Source organism: Cinclus cinclus, chromosome 14, assembly GCF_963662255.1.
Source record: "Cinclus cinclus chromosome 14, bCinCin1.1, whole genome shotgun sequence".
In the NCBI taxonomy this organism is placed as follows: domain Eukaryota; kingdom Metazoa; phylum Chordata; class Aves; order Passeriformes; family Cinclidae; genus Cinclus; species Cinclus cinclus.
This window is the reverse complement of record NC_085059.1, coordinates 13,323,851-13,345,298: the sequence shown is the minus strand read 5'-3', so window position 1 is coordinate 13,345,298 and position 21,448 is coordinate 13,323,851. Positions and strand designations below refer to the sequence as shown.

General features: G+C 46.0%; 1 protein-coding gene across 2 annotated transcripts in view; it reads left to right on the top strand.

Annotated features, from left to right (window-relative positions):
• KLHL3 (kelch like family member 3) overlaps window positions 1-21,211 on the top strand; it is a 56,505-nt gene extending 35,294 nt beyond the window's left edge. For both annotated transcript variants that reach the window (XM_062501851.1, XM_062501852.1), the window contains 11 exons: window positions 1,437-1,599; window positions 3,932-4,041; window positions 8,900-9,016; window positions 10,014-10,163; window positions 12,724-12,841; window positions 13,571-13,768; window positions 14,566-14,667; window positions 17,241-17,369; window positions 20,422-20,562; window positions 20,752-20,895; window positions 21,183-21,211. In XM_062501851.1, the coding sequence (XP_062357835.1) occupies window positions 1,437-1,599; window positions 3,932-4,041; window positions 8,900-9,016; window positions 10,014-10,163; window positions 12,724-12,841; window positions 13,571-13,768; window positions 14,566-14,667; window positions 17,241-17,369; window positions 20,422-20,562; window positions 20,752-20,895; window positions 21,183-21,211 (1,401 nt within the window). The remainder of the gene's footprint in view (window positions 1-1,436; window positions 1,600-3,931; window positions 4,042-8,899; window positions 9,017-10,013; window positions 10,164-12,723; window positions 12,842-13,570; window positions 13,769-14,565; window positions 14,668-17,240; window positions 17,370-20,421; window positions 20,563-20,751; window positions 20,896-21,182) is intronic.
• Window positions 21,212-21,448: the final 237 nt, after the last annotated feature.

Below are 21,448 nucleotides of genomic sequence, written 5' to 3'. Positions count from 1 at the left end.
GACTGGCAGGCATGCATCCTGGATGGATGGGGATGCACAGAGGAGGCTCTGGTTGGTCTGTAGCCAGAGATGGTTTGCAAAGAGTCTGACTTGGCTACTCAAAGCTCTTCTGTAGCTCAGGTGTTCAGAAACGGTTCATCTTGAAAGAAAGTGGTTCACGCCTAGGTTTCAAACTCCTAGAACATTGCTATCTTGACTTAATCAAAGCTACAAATTAATCTGCTCCTGACATCAAGAGGCTTGGGCCAAAACAGGCTACTGGGTTAATTGAGTTCTCTTTTTAGTTGTTGCCTGTTGAGGTGGCTGCTTGGCGGCAGTCAGCCACTATACAGGTGGGCTGGAGTGGAACACATCAGTTGCTTAGAAAGACCTGGAGCAGGTTGTGAGTGTCCTGCCCTGGTGTAGAATGGGACTGTGGTCAGTCAGGGAGGGACAGGGAGGGAACATCTTTATCCCTTTGCTGCCATCGGATTCCAGGGAGGTGAATGCTGTTAACCTTTTGGCTTTGTTTAACAGCTGCTTTTTTTTTTGGGTTGCAATAATTTTCCAGGTATGTGTGCTCAGATGGTGAGCACAGAAGCCCAACTGGAAGGACATGTGAGAGGCAGCCAGAGCTATGAAAGAGCTGGGATAAGACATGTCTTCAGTTGCTGTTGGACATAAGAAAGGAAGTAGCTGATGTCATGGGCTGTAATGTCCCGATGGACTTTGTTTTCTACTTCCTGTCCTTCTCACTGGCCTTAAAGGTGTTTTTTTTCCAGCAGATGTCACATTTGTCATCCATTTCTGTCTTCTTTTTCTGTGCTTAGCTTTGGAGGTACAAAGCAGTGTCTCATTTTCAGATGCAGCCGTGATCCAGAAGTGTCCCCAGCATTTTGTGTAGGTATAAATGAGAGCTGCTGATTTGAATAGTTGGACCTGTCTTTCCCAAGAGCCTTGCTGTCACCAAAACCTGCTTGAGCTTCTGGGCACCCACTGTCTTACATGACTGTTTGGGTACCCTCCTCACAAGCCAATGAGGTTTTGTTGGAAGTAACAAAGTCCAAGGTTTTGATGTCTGCTGGGCTGCTATGGGCTTTGTATCTGATGGCAATGCTTATATATGAAGCCCTTTGGGGGGAAAAAAGAAAATCTGTCTGCAGGACTTACCTGCAGTAAAGCCAGAAATTCAGGAGCATTTGTGGTTGCTTCTACCTTGTCCTCACTTTGCCTTCAGGTCTTGTGGGGAGAAGCTGTTCACTTATGTAGGATAGCCATTTTCATGTCTCAGAGCATGAAAAGGGATCTTCTGCATATGGGTAGAACTCAGTCTTTAACCTTGCTTCTCATAACCCCACAGGGATGTGTCCCTGTCCGAGAGGGAATTGCCTCCAATTTGTGCAAGCTGTGAATCACTCCTTGTTGCTCACTTTCATTCCTCTCTCATGCCTTTGCAGGTTTTGTTGCCAGCTGCTAGTTTATTGCAACTGATGGATGTTAGAAAAAATTGCTGTGACTTCCTTCAGTCCCAGCTGCATCCCACGAACTGCCTTGGCATCCGCGCCTTTGCCGACGTGCACGCCTGCTCCGAGCTGCTGCAGCAGGCCAACGCCTATGCAGGTGAGGGAGGGGGTCTGGGACTGCAGCTGACCCTGCCCCCAGCTACAGCAGCTCCGAGCCTGAGCACGTCCTCCTTGGTCTCTTCAGACTCCTGGTATTAGAGCAGGAAGGGAATACTTTATTTAGTTCTGGGCTTGCAACTTTTTGTGATGCTGGAAGTTGTGAAATGTGGTTTGGTTGCAGGGGAGCACCTTAGGAGGTAAAAGAGCCTGATCCTCTGGATCTCAGCCCACGAAACTGTTCCTGAGTGTGATCCTAGCAAGCTCTTGGTGTGCCTGTTGACCTGCTCGGTGTTGGTGTGCTGGGGTCCTCCCCATGGACCCTGCCCTGGGAGAGCAGTAGCCACTGCTGGGCATTTCCATTGTGGGAATAAATGGCACTGGGCAGAATTAAATCCTGTGGGTGGGAGTTGGAACACTCAGCTAAAATTGCCGTGCAGTCCGAGGCCCTGATCTGTGCAGCAATGGCCCCTTACCCCAAGGGAGGATAGGCTCACGTTTCCTTGGGAGTGGATGTGTTTGGTTGCAATAAGTAGGTGCAGGCAATGACTTTCAGCATTCCTCCTCTACATCGTAAATGTAAAGCTTTTTCAGCCAGCCCCAAGCTCTGAATTCCCCAGCACTTTCCAGTCTCCTCCAGCAGAGTTGCCCTTGACCTCTGCTTGGGAGAAGCTGATAGTTTTCTCCCAGTTTGTTTTTCTGTTTTCTGATAATATGTGTAGGGACACATGCACCTGCTGTCTCCCAGAGCACCTGCTCTGTCCTGCAACATTTTCCTTTTTAACAGTTTTGTCCTTAATTGGACAATAAGTAGGCTCAGTGGAATAAAAATGTGTCCACTGAATCCTCCCCTGTTCTGCTGCAAATAAAACTAAAACCTTTTCAGTTGCTCTGGCTGTATTATCCCCTGGAGAAAAAGGTACCCTGGAAGGAATGGTTAATTGTATAAAAGCTTGCTTGTAATATCTCATTATCCTTGTTTCCAGGTCCTGTTTAATTTTTAACCAACAAGCAGTGCATTCACTGTATATTTATTTGGTTGTTTGGCAGTTAGAAGGTCTGCTTTGTTGTTTTATTTGCCTTCATAAGTCCCAGTTAGTACAGCAGCCCATGTAATGTTAATGGAACTCCATTAATAAAAATGCCATTAAAATTCTTTTTACTATGTTGTTTATGTAACAGCCTTAAACCAAGACAGAAGTCCCCAAGCTCAAGAGTCCATGTGTGCATGGGCTCAGTTACTTGAGAAATGCTGAGTTCTGGCCAATGGATAACTCTAGTAGGTGAAGCAGCCTTCTTGATGCAGGCACCAGTTCCTTTGTTAAAATCAGTAAATATTCTTCCTTGCTTCCAACTAATAATGAGAGATTAAATACTTTCCTGCTGCCAGATGCAAGTCCAGAAGGAATGAATATGAGAAAACTCCAGAAATTTCCTCTCTGGAAGTTAAGCCAGCTCATGTCCCTGTGGTGCTGCTTTTTGTCAGGCAAAGCACTGCAGATGTGAAAACTCGAGGCAGATTTTGCTGTGGAGAGAGCTCTTCGGATACAGGAGTCTGAGCTTCTCAAAGCTACAGAATTAGAACTTGAAAGAAGATGCTTCAGATAAAGTGTCTGAGATTCATGTTTCTGTAATTCAGCCAAAGATAAATGGGACTTAGCAAATGACAGGTGAGATTAAATTGGCAGTATATGTAAGAGATTCTTGCAAAACTAAAATTGCTGCAACTCGCTAATGAAATATTTGACCTAGAAATTATTTTTTAGGAAGTGATAATTTTGTGTGGCTTTTGGCAAGATATAAAGTTTGACAGATTTGTTGATGTTCAGTCATAATTCTTCCAGTTTGGGGTTATATTCTGTGACATGCTTTTTGTTTTCAAGCAGCTCCTAGAGTTACAGTATGGAGGGATCTGGAGGCAAAAAAAGGGAGAAATAGAAGTTTGTACAGTTGCAGGCTTAAGTGGAAAGGAGAAGACTACTGGGAAGGTGGGTGCTGAGGTGGCCAGGTTATTTGCTACTTTGGACATTGGCCCTTGCCTCAATTGCCACTTCTAATTGTATTTGCCACTGGAATATTCTCAGTGGCTTTTCAGAAAGCTGAGTAGCATTTATGAAAGTATTTCATGGGGCTGGTGCTGCTTAAAATAACATCAAGGTTCTTTATCCTGCTCTGAGGCTGGCTTCTGTCTGTGTTGCACTTGCAGCTGCTGTGCGTCTGTCATGGGTGCTCAGAGCTGTGACCAAAGCTGTTCTCTGAATGCTGTAGTCCTTGCACTGACTGAAAACATGTATTTCATTATAATTTTGTGTTCCCCCTTTTCTGTTCAACAGAGCAGCACTTCCCTGAGGTGATGCTAGGAGAAGAATTTCTTAGCCTTAGTCTGGACCAGGTTTGCAGTTTAATATCAAGTGACAAGCTCACAGTCTCCTCTGAAGAAAAGGTACTGTAAATTGGATAGCAAGAGTGAATATAAGTATGCTGGAATGTTTCTAGATCTTACACCAGGAACTGTTACCATTATATGCTCCTTACAGGCCATTCTCCAACAGAGATCATGTGGGAAGGAAAATTAAAATAATGTGAATCCTAAAAACACATAAAAATGACCTTCACTTGGTTGTTCTTTGTAGGAAGTTATGACTCTCAGATCCGTATCACGCTAAAAGCCCTGGGGCTCAGAACCAACTACTTTCCTTCTCTGAAAAACTAGGAAACTCCCATCTGCTGTTGTGTAAAGCATTTAAAACCTGCTGTAAAACCTCAAAAAAAGTGAATTTCATTAGACTTGGGAGGAATACTGGCTTCTCTTGCATGTTGGATAGAACAAAAGCCCAGAACCATAAGGAAGGAAGGAAATATTTTCCTAGTATCTTCAGCGTTTTTAATAAAAAAGGAGGGAAAGGCACTGGTTGATATTGTTTTTGTGTTTTTTTGTGGTCAGTGCATCTTGTATAGTCTGGAGTCATGGGGAGGATATTGGCCAGTGTTTATGGTGCTTGGTGAACTCCAGCCCCGTTCTCTGGTCTGAGTTTCTTGTATGACCTGCTGCAGGTTTCTGGGGACAGATATGTGCCTCCAGTCCTTCAGCTCATCTCCAAATTGTCACTGTGGGGAGGCTGTAAAGTCACAGAATCATTAAGGTTGGAAAAGACATTTAAGATCATAGAGTCCAACCACTAACCCAGCAGTGCCAGGTCCATCACTGAAATATGTTCCTAGGTGTAAATGGTTGCTTATGAGAGGCTACAGGAGAGTTAGAGGATTGTGTGGTTTGTAACTTCAGGGCCCTTACTGGATGCCTGCATTTGGATGGGCTGAGACTGGACTGGATGTGGTGGTGCTGCTGGCTGGGCTGCACATCCTCATGTGTGCTCTCCTCCTGCTCAGCCCCTCTGACCTGCAGACACGCAGGTGCTTGGGCCCAGAGGACTGTAAAACTCACCAGAAATCCTGCTGCATGTGAGGTGTGGACACAGGGATGGTCCCTGCTGATCCTGAGCCAGCAAACTCGGAGGCTCCGGGCACGTTTCCACAGACGTGGGGCTGCGAGGTGCCACTGGGACAGGGCCAGGAAGGGAAACAGCAAATGGCACGAACTCACAGCAGAATCACTCTGCCTGAGCCAAGCAGCCTGCAAAGGGAAGTGCAAGTTTAGTAACCAATTTTTTCCAGTCCTGTGCAGCATTGTTCAAAAGCTTTTATTGGCCTTGCGCCCAGGGGAATCAAAATGCTCCTTCCCTCATCTGAGCTTTACACAATCAAACCCAGTATTTCTTTAGCTGACTGTAAAATAACTTGTAAAAGAACAGATTGTTGAGAATGCAAGGCAGTGGAAGGAAATGTAAGCTTAAGATGCATGTTCAAAACAACAGATCTGAATAACAGGAGAGAGGCAGAAAATGGGAATGGAACATAAACATGAAATGTGCTGGAGTCCAAAGAAGTGCTGGACAGACTCATAGGCTGCTGTTTCATGTTAACTTCATGACAGGCAAGCTATTTTCCTCACTTTTATTGTTCCTCTCTGCTAATGTTTGAGATACATATTATAAAACAAATTATATAAAAGTATATATGTATATATACCAGTCTATACATACACACGTATATCTGTGTGTATGCATGTGCAAAATCCTTCAGGAATCTGGCAGCTTAATTATCAGAGCCAGATTTCACAAGGAGTTTTCTTGTTCTTCTTCTTCTTGCTGTGTCTCATACATGTACTGTGCCCTGTGAGCCAGAGCATTTCCATCCCTGGATCACTGGGAAATGTTAGAGCCAAGTCCTGCCAGGATCAGGGGGAAAGAATTGCCTTTGGAATGCCTTAGCAATTTTTGTGTTCTCTCCTTTCTCTGCCGCCCCATAACTAATACCAGTTGGCCTAATACCAATTGGCCTCCTTATCTTCACCAATTTTGACTTATTTATACCCCTAGGCCATCAGGACAACAAAAATTCTCAGCTAGCACCAAAATCTATTTTAATTATAATGTGCTGACAGCATTTTCTCATCACTTGGGGATCCTTTCTCCTTTCGCTTCTGTCCCCCTTGCTGTACCAGCCTCTGCAGTTGCACAGGACTTTTCAGAACAGGGCAGATATTTATTGTCCCTGCTTGCTCTTTTTGCTTTAGAGGAGTACAGTACTTGGAAGACAGTTTTATTAATGTTTTCTGTACCTAACCTATTTGGCTCTTTTTACTGTTTGCAAGCTAAAAAAAAACATATAAAAATAATAATTATTTACTAAAGATGTATGAAGTGGAAGGACTTGAGAATGGTCTCCTGCCAACTCAGAACAGTGGCTAAAGAAAATTTTTTTAAAGGGTTGAGATTTTTGGATTGGGGATTCTACACAGAGTCTGGTAATTGATTCATTGTCTCATGCTGCTGACATACAGCAGAAGCTGATGCAAGGTTTGGTCCTCAGTCTTGGGAATCTCTAGCAAATCATTTTTTGGCTGAAGAGACTGGGAAAACATCTGGACTTGCTCTTTCCTTAGGCAGTATGCAGAGAGGGGATATTCCAGGCTTTTACCCTTCTGCTCCGTAGAGTGGGAAATTTACTTCTCCCAAGCTCAGGACTGCTCCTGCAGCCGTGCAGGTGCCAGCTGCTACTTCAGCCTGTGCCTCAGCTCTAAATCAAACTGTGTGGGCAGCTGCTTTGTCCATCCCATCCTGGCAGCAGGTCCTGCATGGCTGGAGAGTCCCAGGGTAGCAGCAGCAGCTGCTCAGGGTCTGCAGTGGGCATGGTGTGAGGAGGGACAGCACAGCAGGACTGGACACAGATGTGGTCTTTAAATAGAGATATTGCTGTCTTGGATTAAAGCATTTCCCCTCTTCTCTGAAATTAGGAATGAGAGTCAACAAAAGGCTCCAGAATTTGATTTTTTTCAAGAAAATAGTTATTTTTAGAGTAGGCACAGCAGGGAAACATCAGTGCTGGCCGTACTCAGGAGTGGACTCCAGCACTGAGGAAGCAGCTTATTCGTGGTGCACATTTGCCTTACTTTCCTTTAGACTTGTTCCTGTCCTCCTGGCCTGTAGCTGGGTATGTCCCAGCCCTGTGACCTGTTCTGCAGCTCAGCCTTTGTGCAGAAGGGGCTAAGGAAATGCCTGTTTGTGAGCTAAATATTTGCTTTATCCTCCTTCCACACTGATTTGCAATTAAAAAAATCTCACAACAACCTAGTTTCTACTTTCAAGTCCTCATAGCCAAAGTTAAAATGTTTGTTTGCTTATTTATTTTAATTTAAAAATACTTAAAGGCTCTGCAGTAGTTATTCTCCTCAGCATTTGCTGTGATTTGATTACACCACTCCCTATTATGTTGTTTAAATCCTCATTGCAGTGTCCTGAATTCCAAACAGTTCAGCAAGTGCTTTGCTGGTACAGGAAATGAAGCTGGTGCTTTACTGCATTTTGAAAGTATGTAGTTTAGCCCAGGAGGAAGAAACCCCTTTCTGCTCTGCATCTCCTTCATGGCAGGATGTGTCTGCCAAGGCTTCCTGCAAATCCATTTGCCAGCAACAGTTGGGAACTGAAAGATGGTGCTCTCATTTTTGGTTGATTTTGTCATATTAGTGACCTTGGACCAAACAAAATGGTTTCTTGGGGAGTAATAGGAGGGATGGAAAGAAAGAATTATCTGTGCAAATTGGCCTGACCATTTGGTCACCCCAGAAGGAAGCTGAAACCAGGGGCACTTGCCTGGCATGCTGGAGGGAAGGGCCAGGGATGCTTTTGGGGCAAGCATGGGACAGGCAGGGTGTCTGCTCAGCCTCCCCTGAGTAACTGGGCAGTGAGAGAGCTTGGGGAGCGTTGCCTGTAGATGTGAGTTATGGGTCAAAATTTAATTCTCTCTCGGTGGGGAAACTCCATTGCAGTGATCCAGATCCTGCTGTGCAGCATCTGAGACTGCATCAGCCCCTCTTCCTGCCTTGCCGAGCATTTCAGAAAGCCTTTCCCACTCCTGGTGACATTTTTAGGCCTTTCTTTTGTGAGTGAGGCTCCCAGTTATATAAGCACATGCATATTCATACAGGAGCCCACACAGGAGCTGCTCCCGCGCCTGTGCGTCGCCAGGGCTCTGCCCATGGGGCTGTTTGGGAGCACTTCGTCACGGACTCCAGCTCTGGATGCTTATCTCAACCAGCTGGATCTGGAAGTAGAACTAGATTTTGGTTCAGACTAGAAGTCCAGCGTGCCCTTGTTCCCCAGCTGGAGTATCTGAGGGTTTTTTAGCAGTGAAATTCATGCAGTGTAGAGGCTCCATGGCTGCAGGCAGGGCTTGCCCTGTGTGTGGGGGGAACTTGTCTTTGAGACTTCTTGGTTTCTGGGGGCTGGCAGAGCTGGTACAGTGATTAAATATGAGCATAGTGACTTTACTGTGTGGCCAGGCTCCTGGAGGAGGGAGATCTCTGTTATCAGGAGTAATTGTTGTGGCTGATTTAATGAATAATGTGCAGTGCAAATGTCAGCAGGCTCATTAAGTGTCCTGGCTGCCTTCCAGTGCTAATGTCCAAGAGGTATATGATTGTTCTGGACATGCACTTAGCTCTGGGAGTGATACAGCACATCTAGATATGAAGCTGCTTGTTAACATAACATGCATGGTCAGCTCAGCTTTTTGCTACAGTGCTGCTTGTGCTCTGTGCAGTCACAGCTTTTTCATCTGTTTGATAGAGACCTTGCACCCCCTTCCTTCGATGCTCTAACATCACCATGCTTCCGATTTTGGGTGGGTGACTCTGCAAGGATGTTCTCTCTTCCCTATTTAATTGTACTTTGTCTGTGTAGGTCTTTGAAGCAGTTATATCTTGGATAAATTATGAGAAGGAGTCTCGCTTAGAGCACATGGCTAAGCTGATGGAGCATGTTCGCCTGCCCCTTTTGCCCAGAGATTACCTGGTACAGGTTAGTCTGCAAAGAAGTCATTAATACTTGCACTTAAGATGCTGGTTGCTCCTTAATCAGTGGCTTGGCTGCTTGTTTCCGAGATGGGTAATTTGGTTTGTTGCTGAGTCTGTAAACAGAAGAATAAAAACAAAAACTGAGAGGACTCTGAAATCAGTGTGTGCTTCAGAAACCTTCCTGTAAAATGGGACACATGCTCTGCCAGGCAATGCTGAGAACAGAGCTGCTGTCCCTCTTGGGGGAACATTGATAAGTTAATATCTATGATTTTTCAGCCTGAAAATACTGAAGTGCTAGTGTTACAAGCTCGTGTAGCTTTTGTCTCTCATGCACAGGCAAAACATCAGTGGAAACACATAATGTGTGATAATTTTGGTTTAAGATGTGTACTGTGCATACATATGGGTCTGTGTGGCTGGCGAGGGAGGCACTCTCTGACTTAGTCTGACTTGGAGATTGTTCTTCCTAAATTAATTTCTGGGATCTGGGCCTGGAAAATGAGCGGAGAATTCCCAAAGAAGGGGTTGGCATATGTTTTTTTTTGACTACTATGCTTTTATCATACATGTAAAAAAATCAATACAATTGGTATAAAATTGGTATTCACATGATGAACCCATCAGGGTTTTGGTTTTCTTTCATCTGTATCTTCTGATGGAATAAAAGATACTGCCTCTCCTTGAAAATTCTGACTCAGATAAAAGAAATCACTTATTTTGTATCCAGTTTCCTGGTGAATTCTCATCTACTGCATCAAGTGTTTTGCAGAGGGTGCTAAAATACTCACTTCTTGTGAATGGTCTTGGAAAAAAGTGAGAAGCTTGGATGCTACTGCATGTGCTTCTTTGGGAAGAGCTGGAAGTCTGTGTTTGTCTCCTGTATTTTTCTTAAATGTTGGTGCATTGGAAGGGAAATTCCATGTTATGTGTTCTTTCTAAAAAGCTCCTTGTGACCTGTGCCTGTGTACATGATCTTTGCTGTGTGTGCATGTTCTCAGACAGTCGAAGAAGAAGCTTTAATCAAGAATAACAACACCTGTAAAGACTTCCTTATCGAAGCCATGAAATATCATTTGCTTCCTCTGGATCAAAGGCAACTAATAAAGAATCCCAGGACAAAGCCAAGGACTCCCGTTAGCTTGCCAAAGGTAATCTGAGCTTGTCACTTCATGTAACCTCACCCCTGTGCTGGTGGTCTTTTCAGTCTTCCACAGGGGCTTGAGAACTTGCCGTGTTACCTTTTACTGAGTCAGAGGTTGTGCTTGGAAGTGTTTTACTCCCTCTTCTGGCATTGCCTATGCCCAGCAAGGAAACAGAATTAAGCTGCATAAACTTAGATAAACCCTTTGGGGAAGGAGTATCTTTGCTCTTGAAACGTTTTGTCAGCCACAAGTGGTTTGGTGGGTCGCTGAGCTGTGGAGTGGCTGCTGGAGTGCTGGGAGGGCTGGCTGAGGTTGCTGCTGCCTGCTTAGAGTGCTGTGGAGTCCTGCTGAGGAAGGTCACAGTAGGTGTCTCTTCGTTTCCTGTATCCATAATCAGAAGCCAGGGAAGCAGGAAACAACAGCCCCCAGCCCCGTGGGCAGGAAGTCTGAAGCAAATTTCAATAGACTCAAAGCAGCAACTGAATAAACAATCCTTTTTACTCCCCACGTTTATCCCGCAGGCGTGTGATGCTCTGGCCACCCCTTTGTTAGTCAAGGTAAAAACGACCACAGGAACTTTTCCCTGTGCCCCAGAGATAAACACAGTTTGGCACAACGTCTCTCTGCCAGCAGACTGCCATTGAAGTTGCTGGTACACATTTGGAGATTCTAAGACATCAAAAACACAGTGTGTTATTTTTCCAAGCACAAACAATAATGAGATTGCTCTGTGGGACGGTGTATGAGATCTGTGCTGTTTCTGATATTTGGATACTGGACTGTCCATTGACAAATTGTGGGTTTGCAAAATGTGGCAGCGTGAGTCAGTGTCCTTTCTGCCTGCTGTTGCTGAGATGAAATTGGTAGAACACAGCTTTGGGGGTATCATGAAGGGCTGACATGGCCCTTGTTCAAGGACTAAAGTAGCTCAGGATAAAAGGAGCAGGAAATCAGTGAATTCAGAGGTTCTCAACATCTTTTATAGCCTGACCTATGAGTACAGACACAAATCTTCTGCAGGTCTCTCCTCCCTCCTTTTGAACTGTGAAGAAAGGGAAGGAGGTGATGATCTTTCAGCAATCCTGTTACTGAGAAACTTTCATCTGGCCTGTTGGTCCTGCTGATGAGGGATTATTGTCTGCTATGAAATCCCTTAATTCTGTAATCGTGTGAAGCCCTGCAGCTTGCTATGGGAGACTGTTACACAACTAGTAGTCAGGCTGTTAATTTAGAAACAATTTGGTTTCTAATATCATGTTCTCATCTTGTAGATCAAACAGGGTACGCTTTCCATGCTTTTCAAATTCTTTATATTGCTGTCTAGCTCTTTACTTTTAAGGCAACCCTGCTTGGAGTTGAGTTTATCTGAGTGACCTCAAGTGACGATCTTATCCCCACAGCTACTCCCATCTGCCTTGCAGAGGCCAAAGCTGGTTTTCCAGCTACTCTTTATCTGTATTTGAAGCCCCGTTATCTTGTTTCTAGCTCCTTGGCCTTGTAAAAATCTGATTGTCTTGGGTGACATTTGCCCTGCTGATTTGCTGTGATATGGGGAGCAAATTCTGCCTCTTGATGGCTACGGAGGGTTGAATGAAATGTGTGCTGAGCTAAGTGCAGTCCAGCTACTCATCAGTGCAGGTGTTTTGGGGGCAGGTTGCCTGTGCAGTGTGGGTTTGCAGTGCCAGCTGGGGCTCAGAGCCATGGGCACCCTCGAGTGCAGAGCTGCAGGCTCCTGGCACCTGTGTCTGTGGGGAATTTGTCTTCTGGCAGCAGATAGGGCAGATTTGGGCAGGACTGCACTGCATGCTGCCCAGGTCTTCTGGTCATCTCACTTTCCCACCAGTGTCTACCCCTTGCTGTTGCTGTTAGTGGAGTCTGGGGCTGGATGAACCCTTAGCCTGACTTGGCAGAGCGGTTCTTGCATTCCTGAGGTTGCCCGTGACCACCTTGACACAGCTCTTCCCTACCTGTAAGGAACCAGGGTTTAATTCCTGCATTTGCTTCAATAGCCGTGGCAGCCAAAAGCCTTAATGAAGCTGACAGATCACATCCTTCAGCAGCCCAGACCTCCTGGGTCGAAACAGTTCTGGTGATTTCCCTGAGTGTCACCTTCCCTGCAGGTGGCACTGCAGCTGTCACGTTTTATTTCTAAGTGGCATTGATTATTTTTAGCACCACCATGGAGATAATGACTAAACAGTGGGCTACCAGTGGAAATTATGCTGGAATCTTCTTGACTTAAAAATACTTCTGCAATGAGTCTTGTGTATGCTGTGGTGCCAAAAGGTTTTGTTTTTCAAGGGGAAATTGGGCAAGTTGCCCACCTGGAACACAGTGAGGAAGGGTAAATGGGGTAGCTGTATTTAGCATGCATTAAACTGGATAGAAATTTTTCCCCCTTGAAATATAATTGCCTGAAATTAGTGTCTCTGCAGAAGCTTCTAGCTGGCCTTCAGTACATGTTTTTGGCAGCTGCTCTTGATCAGGTTGTGGTGATGATTTCTCTGCAGAGACAGCTGCCCAGGGTCATGTCTGAGGTTTTCTAGCTCTTCTCTTCCCTCTGCAGGTGATGATTGTGGTGGGTGGGCAAGCACCCAAAGCCATTCGCAGTGTGGAGTGCTATGATTTTGAGGAGGAGAGGTGGGATCAGGTTGCAGAACTTCCCTCACGGAGATGCAGAGCAGGTAAAGGGAACTTTTACTGCAACCTTCTTTCTTTTCCCTGATGCAGCTCTTCAGCCCTGGATGGATGTCCTTAGTCCTCCCTTTAGCTTCCTTTGTGCCCCTGGCCTCAAGCAGCTCTTTATTTTCACCATTCCTTCCTCTTCTTTCCCTACAGACATCTTTCCCTTCTTGTTCAGGTGGATGTCCTGCTCTCTAGTGGTGTTACTCCTGCCTGTCAGCCCTCCATAGCCACTGTCTCCTCTTCATCATCTCTCTCTCCTGTCTGTTCCTCCATCAGTGTTCCCCCTCCTCCTCCCCTGTTGCTGTCTTTGCAGCCCACAGGGGTCCAGTTTTTCTTGCTGTTTTCCTAGTGAAAATCAAAGGAGCTGAGTCAGTCCCTCTTGGTGTGGAGGAGTGGGTGATGGAAAGCAGATCTTTAAGTTGGGAGTGTTCCTCTGAAAACATCTGACAGAGTTGTGAATGTGGCTCACCATTTGGTGTTCCCTCTGGCTCACAGAATTACTCATTCAGGTGTGAACTCCATCTGTGCCTTACGCTACCATGTTTTTATGTGCATTTCACCTCCCATATGACACGTATGTTTTATCATGCTCAACTTCAACGCTATTTACCTGCAGAAAATGCCAAAGCCTTGCCCATGTTCCGCTCTTCCCACCTGTCTTTCACACCCTGGCAGGCGAGCAGGATCTAGACAGCGTTTGCTGTCAAACCCCTGTCCTCTTTCCTCAGGCGTGGTGTTCATGGCTGGCAATGTCTATGCCGTGGGGGGCTTTAACGGGTCGCTGCGGGTGCGCACGGTGGACGTGTACGACGGCGTGAAGGACCAGTGGACGTCCATAGCCAGCATGCAGGAAAGGCGCAGCACCCTGGGCGCCGCCGTGCTCAACGACCTCCTCTACGCGGTGGGAGGCTTTGATGGCAGCACGGGTAGGTCACTGGGCGAGAACCACGCAGTGCCTGACCTCAGAATAAAATGCTTTCGGTAGGCCCTGCAGAGATTGCAGAGCTTTAGAGCGGTTCCTGTGCCCTTCCTCTATGGTTCTGTAGAGAAAGAGCCAGAAATGGGGTTTGGTGTGCGTGTTCTGACCTGTCAGTAATTGCACAGAACCCTCACCCTTATCATTTTCTTTAGTGATATGGTTCTTTCAGCCTCGTTCTCTGTATGATTCTGCTTTTTCTGGGCTGAAAAGGGAGTTTTCCTTGTTTCAGTTAAATTTTTCATATCAGCGTGAATAAAATACTAGCAAGGAGTCTTACAGGGTGTGTGTGCCTGGGATTTATCTTGGCATAGCTGCGTGTTTAGATTCACACTTCTGCCTCTGCTGTAAAGCTCTGCCACTTGGTTAAGCCCTGAACTAACTATTGCAGCAGGGTCTGGGGGAATTTTTAAACCTTTGCATGGATGTTTTGTAATGCTTGAAAGGACCCGGGGCTTTTGGGCTTGGAATTTGGACTATGCTCCCCTTGGTGTCCTCAGCACGTTGGAGAGGCAGCAGTCCCAGGGCAGGGGTAAAGGGATAATGGTTTTCCCAGCCACTGAAGAAGTGGCATTGACATGCTGGTCCCAGCCTGAAAAAGGCAAGGGATTAGGAAGTGGGATTGCACGAACGTGGTGGGAATTGCGGGCTTGGGAGGAGGTGGAAGGCAGATGAAAATGCAACACCAATCTTTTTTTCTTCTCTTTTTTTTTAATTAGAAAACCTGTGTATCCCCTTTTTAACTAGGTCTGGCATCAGTTGAGGCCTATAGCTATAAAACCAATGAGTGGTTTTTTGTGGCTCCCATGAACACAAGAAGAAGCAGTGTTGGAGTTGGAGTTGTGGAGGGTAAGAAAATCAGCAGCCATTTCCATCAAGCAAATGTTACTGTGTCAAACAGAAACCTGAATGGTTACTTGCAGTTACCTGCAGTGGGAGGGAATGGCAAGAACTGTTCCCTAGACCAGTTGGGAAAGATTGATTTTATATGATGTAATTGCTGCAACTTTTTCCATTCTCCTCTTTATCTTGGTGAAAAATCAAACTTTCCAGGAGCCTTAAACCTGTATCAGACCAGCCCCCTCCTCCTGTGAATGCAATTAGGTGTGTGCAGATTTCTTTGAATCCAAATTCTTCCTGGGCTGCTTCTGGCTGGTGAAAGCCAGTGCTGCTGTGCAGTTGATGCTGTTGTGCTGGCAGACACTGCGTGGATGGAATACCCATCAAAATCTGCTCAGCCAGAGAAACAGGAGCAGAGTTTGTCCCACAGTCCCAAGCTGGTGTTTTGGCAGGAATGCTAAAACCTGTGTTTATTGACATCAGGCACAGCTCTGCTGTGGTTCCTAAATGAGCAGGGGCTGATGACAGCAAAGGCTGGTGCTGCAGCAGCTCAGAGCGAGGTGGGAGGATGGTGGCAGCTGCTGGCACCTGTGTGTCATCACCAAACTTGAGGGAACTGGAAATGAGCAGCTTGGTTTGCACTCAGGAGAATGAAAAGTTTAAGTAGGAACCATTTCTTCTTTTACAAAATATATTCTGAAGCAAGTGTAAGGCTTTATTTGAACTTTAGTGTGGCATAGCACTTTCCAGTTAGTGCAGTGCAGAGCAGCTTTGGCACAACCCTTATCATAAACCATATAAACCATGCTTTACAGTGCTTTGATTTGACCTGAGTGGGATGTACATGAAATATGTATGTGAAATGTGTTTATGTGAGAAGAAGAAGGGAGATAAAGTCAGAATAAATAGTGGTCATTAACTTACATTTGCATATTGAAAAAGCACCTCCTTCAAAATTGGCCCATGCTTGGGAAGTGATGGGCTGCTGTCAGTCATTGGAATTTATTCAAGTGGCCTAAATGCAGAAAAAGTATTAAATATGGACCTGAAAGATGCATTTCTGCGTCTTTGGACAGATTTTCTGCTGGAAAATTCATGAATTTTCATGAAAATTCATGAATTCCTTTTCCTTTGCTTTGTTTGAAAGCACAAATAAGTGTTGTGTATGTTGGAGTCCATGATAAAAATAATGAGGGCATGTGATGGGCACAAGAACTGATCATACTGGTGCAGGGAACAAGCTGCAGCCTGCAGTTAATTCACAGAGTTCATCTGAATGTGACAAAAATTGATCTGATGATCTGAAATATACTGAAAATACCTAATAGTCTATGCCAGCTGGGGAAATTGATCTTGTCTTGCTTGGATTGGCACTCTTGCCTGATTCATTGACAAATTCCGGGCAGGACCAACAGCACAAATAAGAATTTGAAATGCTCCTAGAGACAGGAAGATGCAGAAGGAGACCACAGGTGGGCCTGAAGGAGAAAGAAAAGAGCCAGCTTGTTTTTGTAGCCTTGCAAACATCCAGAAACAGGAGGATGCAAAAGCCTAAGGCTGAAGATAACTGCTGGTGGGAGCCTTGTACATGCAAAGAATTGCACAGCTCATTCATGGCCAGGATCTGCTGTCATGGATTGACAATGGATATAATTTCTAGGTTTTGTACAAAAATTTAGCTTAGAATTTTTCTACATGTTTGTTGAGCTTTTAAAATTCCTGTTTGTGGTAGCATCTAGGAGACCTGGACTTGAACTTGAATGACTTGTGCTGGCTGCTTTAGTAAGAAGAATTGTTCTCTGCCTAGAGAATTAACTGCCTAAATGCAAAACAAGCTGATAGGTGATACAGGGAGGCAAAAGGAGACAATCAGTCAGGCCTGGGAACAGAGGACACAGTAGAGCATCAGCCTTGTTTCATGTGTGATGCAGTCCCATGATATCTGATTGTGCTTCTCTGGTCTCAGTGAGTGTGTGTTTACCAGTGTGTGTTTATTTGTGTGTGTTTACTCAGCTTTCAGTGAGTTGAGGTAGGGAGGCAGGATAGTCCAGGAGACCCTCACAACATGGTGTCCTGTGCTGTCATCACTGGGCACAAGTGACAAGCCAGCCTCAGCTGTGCTCACAGCATCTCTGGGGTTTGATTTGACCCAAGTTATACAAAATCAGGTCTGGGTTTCGTTGCAGGTATTATATTATTATAAGAGGCTATTTCATATTTATTTCTCATGTGATGCTGTAATTAATGTGCAGTGACAGCTTTTGACAGCGCACCTGAACGAGGGGAACCCTCCATTAACAGAACTTGCTTTGATAATCCCTCTTCTCCCGGGCCAACAAGTATTCTGGAAAGCCCTCTGGGCTGTTGACTTCTGATTAAGCTGTTGTGTTGTATCCTTGTGTTGCTGGCAGTTTAACAGCTTTACAAACAGTCGCTCCTGCCTGCGAGTCCACTGCAGATCCCTTTGCTAGGCGTTTCCCGGCTATCCCAGCAGGTTCAGGCTGTCCCTAGAGCCGCCCTCAGGCAGGATCTGTCCCCCCGGGCCGTGATTGCACCGTGAGCCTTGGCTGTGTGTGTTGCAGGGAAGCTGTACGCCGTGGGGGGCTATGATGGAGCATCACGGCAGTGCCTGAGCACGGTGGAGCAGTACAACCCCGCCACCAACGAGTGGACCTACGTGGCTGACATGAGCACGCGGCGCAGCGGGGCAGGTACTGCTCGGGATGGGCACCACCACCTCTGCTCGCAGACAGGAAGGAAAAGTGGGATTTGGCATTGCTGGGCTCGCAAGTGCAACCTCTTACATGCCCCGCTTCCCGTGAGGGGTAAAAGCGTAACGGCTTGGAAGCTCTCAGCAGCTCTCCTGACTGACAAAATCTGCCAAATTGAGATTGATTTCTGGATTAATGAAATAATGTTCGGTGTCTCTAAGTAGCCCTGCTAGCAGATGCATCTCACTTGTAAGCAAAGAGTTCTCTTTCCATCGCCAGCTGCAGACACAGCTGGGCACTGGAAAGCCGAGCTATACCTCGCTCTCCCTATCATGGCAGGGTTTCAGATGATTTTTCATTCTGGAACTTTCTGCAAGCACCCAGTGGGTGCTTTGCAACACAAACCGCATCTGCACATTGAGTGATGCGTAGGATAACAAAATTCATTGCAGATTGTCCCTGCTTAGCTAGTTTTTAGTTTATTTTTTTTGGCAAGAGTTGGTGATCTGGAGAATTAGAGGAAAGGACGTGTCGTAAAAGGATCGGGTTCTAGTCTTGATGGTTTCTAATTTCCTAAATGATCTTGGGCCAGTTAGCAGTTTGTCTTCTCTGTTATTGTTCCTCTCTGAAAAGGATAAGAGCTCTTATCCACTGCATTTAAAATCATCATGTAGTTACCACAGCAAAGCCTGAGGGCTGCTCTTTGGGGTTGAAATTGCCCTGTGGGTTAAGCTGTAGTGGGAGTTCCCTTTTGAGCTGGGCAGTTTGAGGCTGCTCTCTACACCATGTCACTCTTTCCACATCTTTTTTGTAGCTCCAGATGGGGTAAATATGGACACACTGTTAGTTTGAGTTCTGTTGAAGAGGTTCATAATGTCTGCTTGATCCTTAGACCTAGTCCAGTGCAGCCTTCCAGGAGAGCAGAATGACTATCTCCTATTGTTGGCAGTGTGTTGAAAGAGCAAGAATTTGGTGCCTGTAGTGAAATGGAGTTTAGTGAGTTGTCTTTGTTGGAAACACTCTGCTCCGAGTGCTGCTTTACAAGTGTTTCTCTATATAGCAAGTCCTTTGTTAGGAATGCTCATACTCCCCTGCCAAATTTCTTTGCAGTTTTCTGTTCCCCACCTGAAAGCTGAACTCCTCAGACTCTGCTTGTCCCTCAGATGCCCCTCCAGCAGGGGCTGGAGGGGACTGCCCAGTGCCACTGGCCAGCAGCAGTGCTGCAGCACTATCTGCTGTACAGCTCCAGGAATGACACTGTGCTCTGTGCTGCTGTTCCTGTGCTGACATCTAGTGGGGTTGAGGACATGTGTCCCCAAATCCCTGGAGACACTGGAGCTGTGGGGATGTGCTGCCCAGGTTTTGTAGAACCATAAATTTTTTTAGATTGGAAAGGACATTTAGGATTTTCAGATCCCACCGTTAACCCAGCACTGCCATGTTCACTGCTGCCATGTCCCCAAGTGCCACATGTGCACATTTTTTAAACACTCCCAGAGTTTGCTGGACCCACTGGCAAGTTCCCTTCCCCTACTGGCGGGGATGTCCTGTCCCTGTGTGCCCTGTCTGTCTCACTGCACGAGGAGGCACTTGTGAAAAAGCTTGAGTGTTTCCGACTCTTTTACTCTCTTACTTGCTAAATTAGTTTAGTCATTAAATTATTTCTTACAAATATAGAATTTCCATTAACAGCTGAATATAGTCAAATGCCAAGGTGCTGCACAGCCAGGCTGCTGGGGACTCAGATGCAGTTAAGTGACTTTCCATTTCCCAGTGAACTGGGAGATACCTGCTACAGCTCAGGAGCCAGGACACACATTTGGATGTATTCTGCTCTTCCCAAGTCGTGCATGTTGGAGTATTTCAACCACACCAAGGATGTGGCCCAGTAAGGTGAATATTTATGGCAGTCAGAGATTACGAGTTTGCCAGAGGTGAACCACGAATCCCAGTGTCCTACTAGGATTTCAGCACCTCTTGGTGCAGTAAGAGACAGCTGGCCAAAACCAAACCCAGCAGTAGCAAGCTAAGATAATTTGGAGGAGGGAGAGGTGACAGTGGTAGACCTATGTACCTGTCCCCAGATGGGGATGCTCCTGATGGATCTGCTGAGCCTGGCTGTGCCTGTTCTCTGTCTTAGCAGCTGTTCCTGTCCTCTCCTTTCCTGACCAGGAAAGATCCTTGCACAGGGATCAAGTCAAAACTCTGTTGGTATCAGTCTGGCAGGGTACCTCTCCTTCCTGCATACCAGTTAATGCCCATGGTTGAAATGATGTGATTCAGATCTGTTTCTGTTTTACTAACATCCCACCTTGTTAATTTTAATAGAGGCCTTTGAACCTATTAATGAAGATATGTTGCTGGAAGTTTTAACTCTAGTGGATTGGTGAACATTTTAATTAACTAAATTACTTAATATTAGGCGGAAGTAGCTTTAAGATCCCTGTCATTCCCAGAGATTTGGCCAGGGGCCTTCAAAAATGGCTGAGAAGGAGGCATTGGAGGCACCTTGTCTGTGCCAAGTGATGCCAGGTTTTGGGGTGGGAGTGGGAGGAGAGGAACCAAGTGGCAGCTTCAAGAGCTGTAAGCAAGTTGTTGAGGAGAGGAACATCATCCAAGGGATGAAGTCATGTGACTCAGTGGCAGCAGGAAAAACAAAAGTAGAAGTCCTGAAAGGGGGAATCAGGCTAAAAACAGAGGGTCCCATGGTGGAAAATATCAGGCAGATGGAAACAAGGTGGGGTGGGAGGCAGAGAGCAAGTGCAAAGAGATGGAATAAAGGCAGAGGAATGTCATGGGACTAGACTGCTGATCTTGGATTGCCTGACAGCTTCCTAAGAGGGGACATCTGCCAGGCATTACTGTGCAGGTTGCTGTAGTGCCATGGGGTGGGTGGGTGGGTGCAGAATTGACCACGTGCCTGGTGATCTTGATGCATATGTGACCCATGTTTTTGGAAGTACCTTGGAGAGGCCAAGGCCATGCCCAGTAGGAGAACCAGGGACGTGCAGCCCTGTCCCTGTGCTGTGGCTGACCTGGCTGTGCTTGGCAGGTGTTGGTGTGCTCAGTGGGCTGCTCTACGCCACCGGGGGCCATGATGGGCCCTTGGTGAGGAAGAGTGTGGAAGTCTACGACCCAGGGACAAACACCTGGAAGCAAGTAGCAGACATGAATATGTGTAGAAGAAATGCAGGTAACCATAATGAGACTTTCTGTGGTGGTTGGTTCAGTTGTCTGTGTGTGCTTGTGGTGTATATGATCAGCATTGTAAAAGATAAAAATGGGAGCTGAGGTATCTGCTTGGGAGTGAATCAGATTGTGGCAGCAGCATGCTGTGGGGGATGAATTAGCCCATGTCTCACCATCTGTGCTCTGCTTTGAGGTGTGTGTGCGGTGAATGGTCTCCTCTATGTGGTGGGAGGTGATGATGGTTCCTGCAATTTGGCCTCGGTGGAGTACTACAACCCCAGCACAGACAAGTGGACGTTGTTACCAACCAGCATGAGCACAGGGAGGAGTTATGCAGGTAAACAGGCAATGGGAGAGTGGGCAGTGGTGGGCTGCTGTAAATGAAGAGTGGGCATCTGTAAACTTGAGGGCTGTGCCCCCTGAAGCTTTAGTTATATTTCTTTCTTATGTTGATTTCAATGTTTATGTTTTATGTTGATTTCAATGTTTATGTTTTATGTTGATTTCAGTCACAGAAGTGGTAGATACCTCCCTCATTGCTGGCCTTTGGCTTTGCAGGATGATTGTAGCCATGTGATAGCCCAGGAGCTGCTCCTACCATAACTGTGTCTGTTCTTACAACAGGTGTGGCTGTGATTCACAAACCCTTGTGACACGCAATCAAGCAAATGTGAGGAGCAGAAGTGAAGTGGATCCAGCTAGGTGGCGTTGGGAAGATGACTGACCTCTGACTTGACCCATCTCATTGCTGTTAATGTCTTAGTATGACAAGTGATACGTTGCAAGCATCATCCACTCTGCAGTGGATTGCATAGCCAAGTGAAAATCCCTCTGGAGACATGTTCCATGCTAGACATGAGGTGTTGCTTGTTATCTGTGGTGCAATCAAC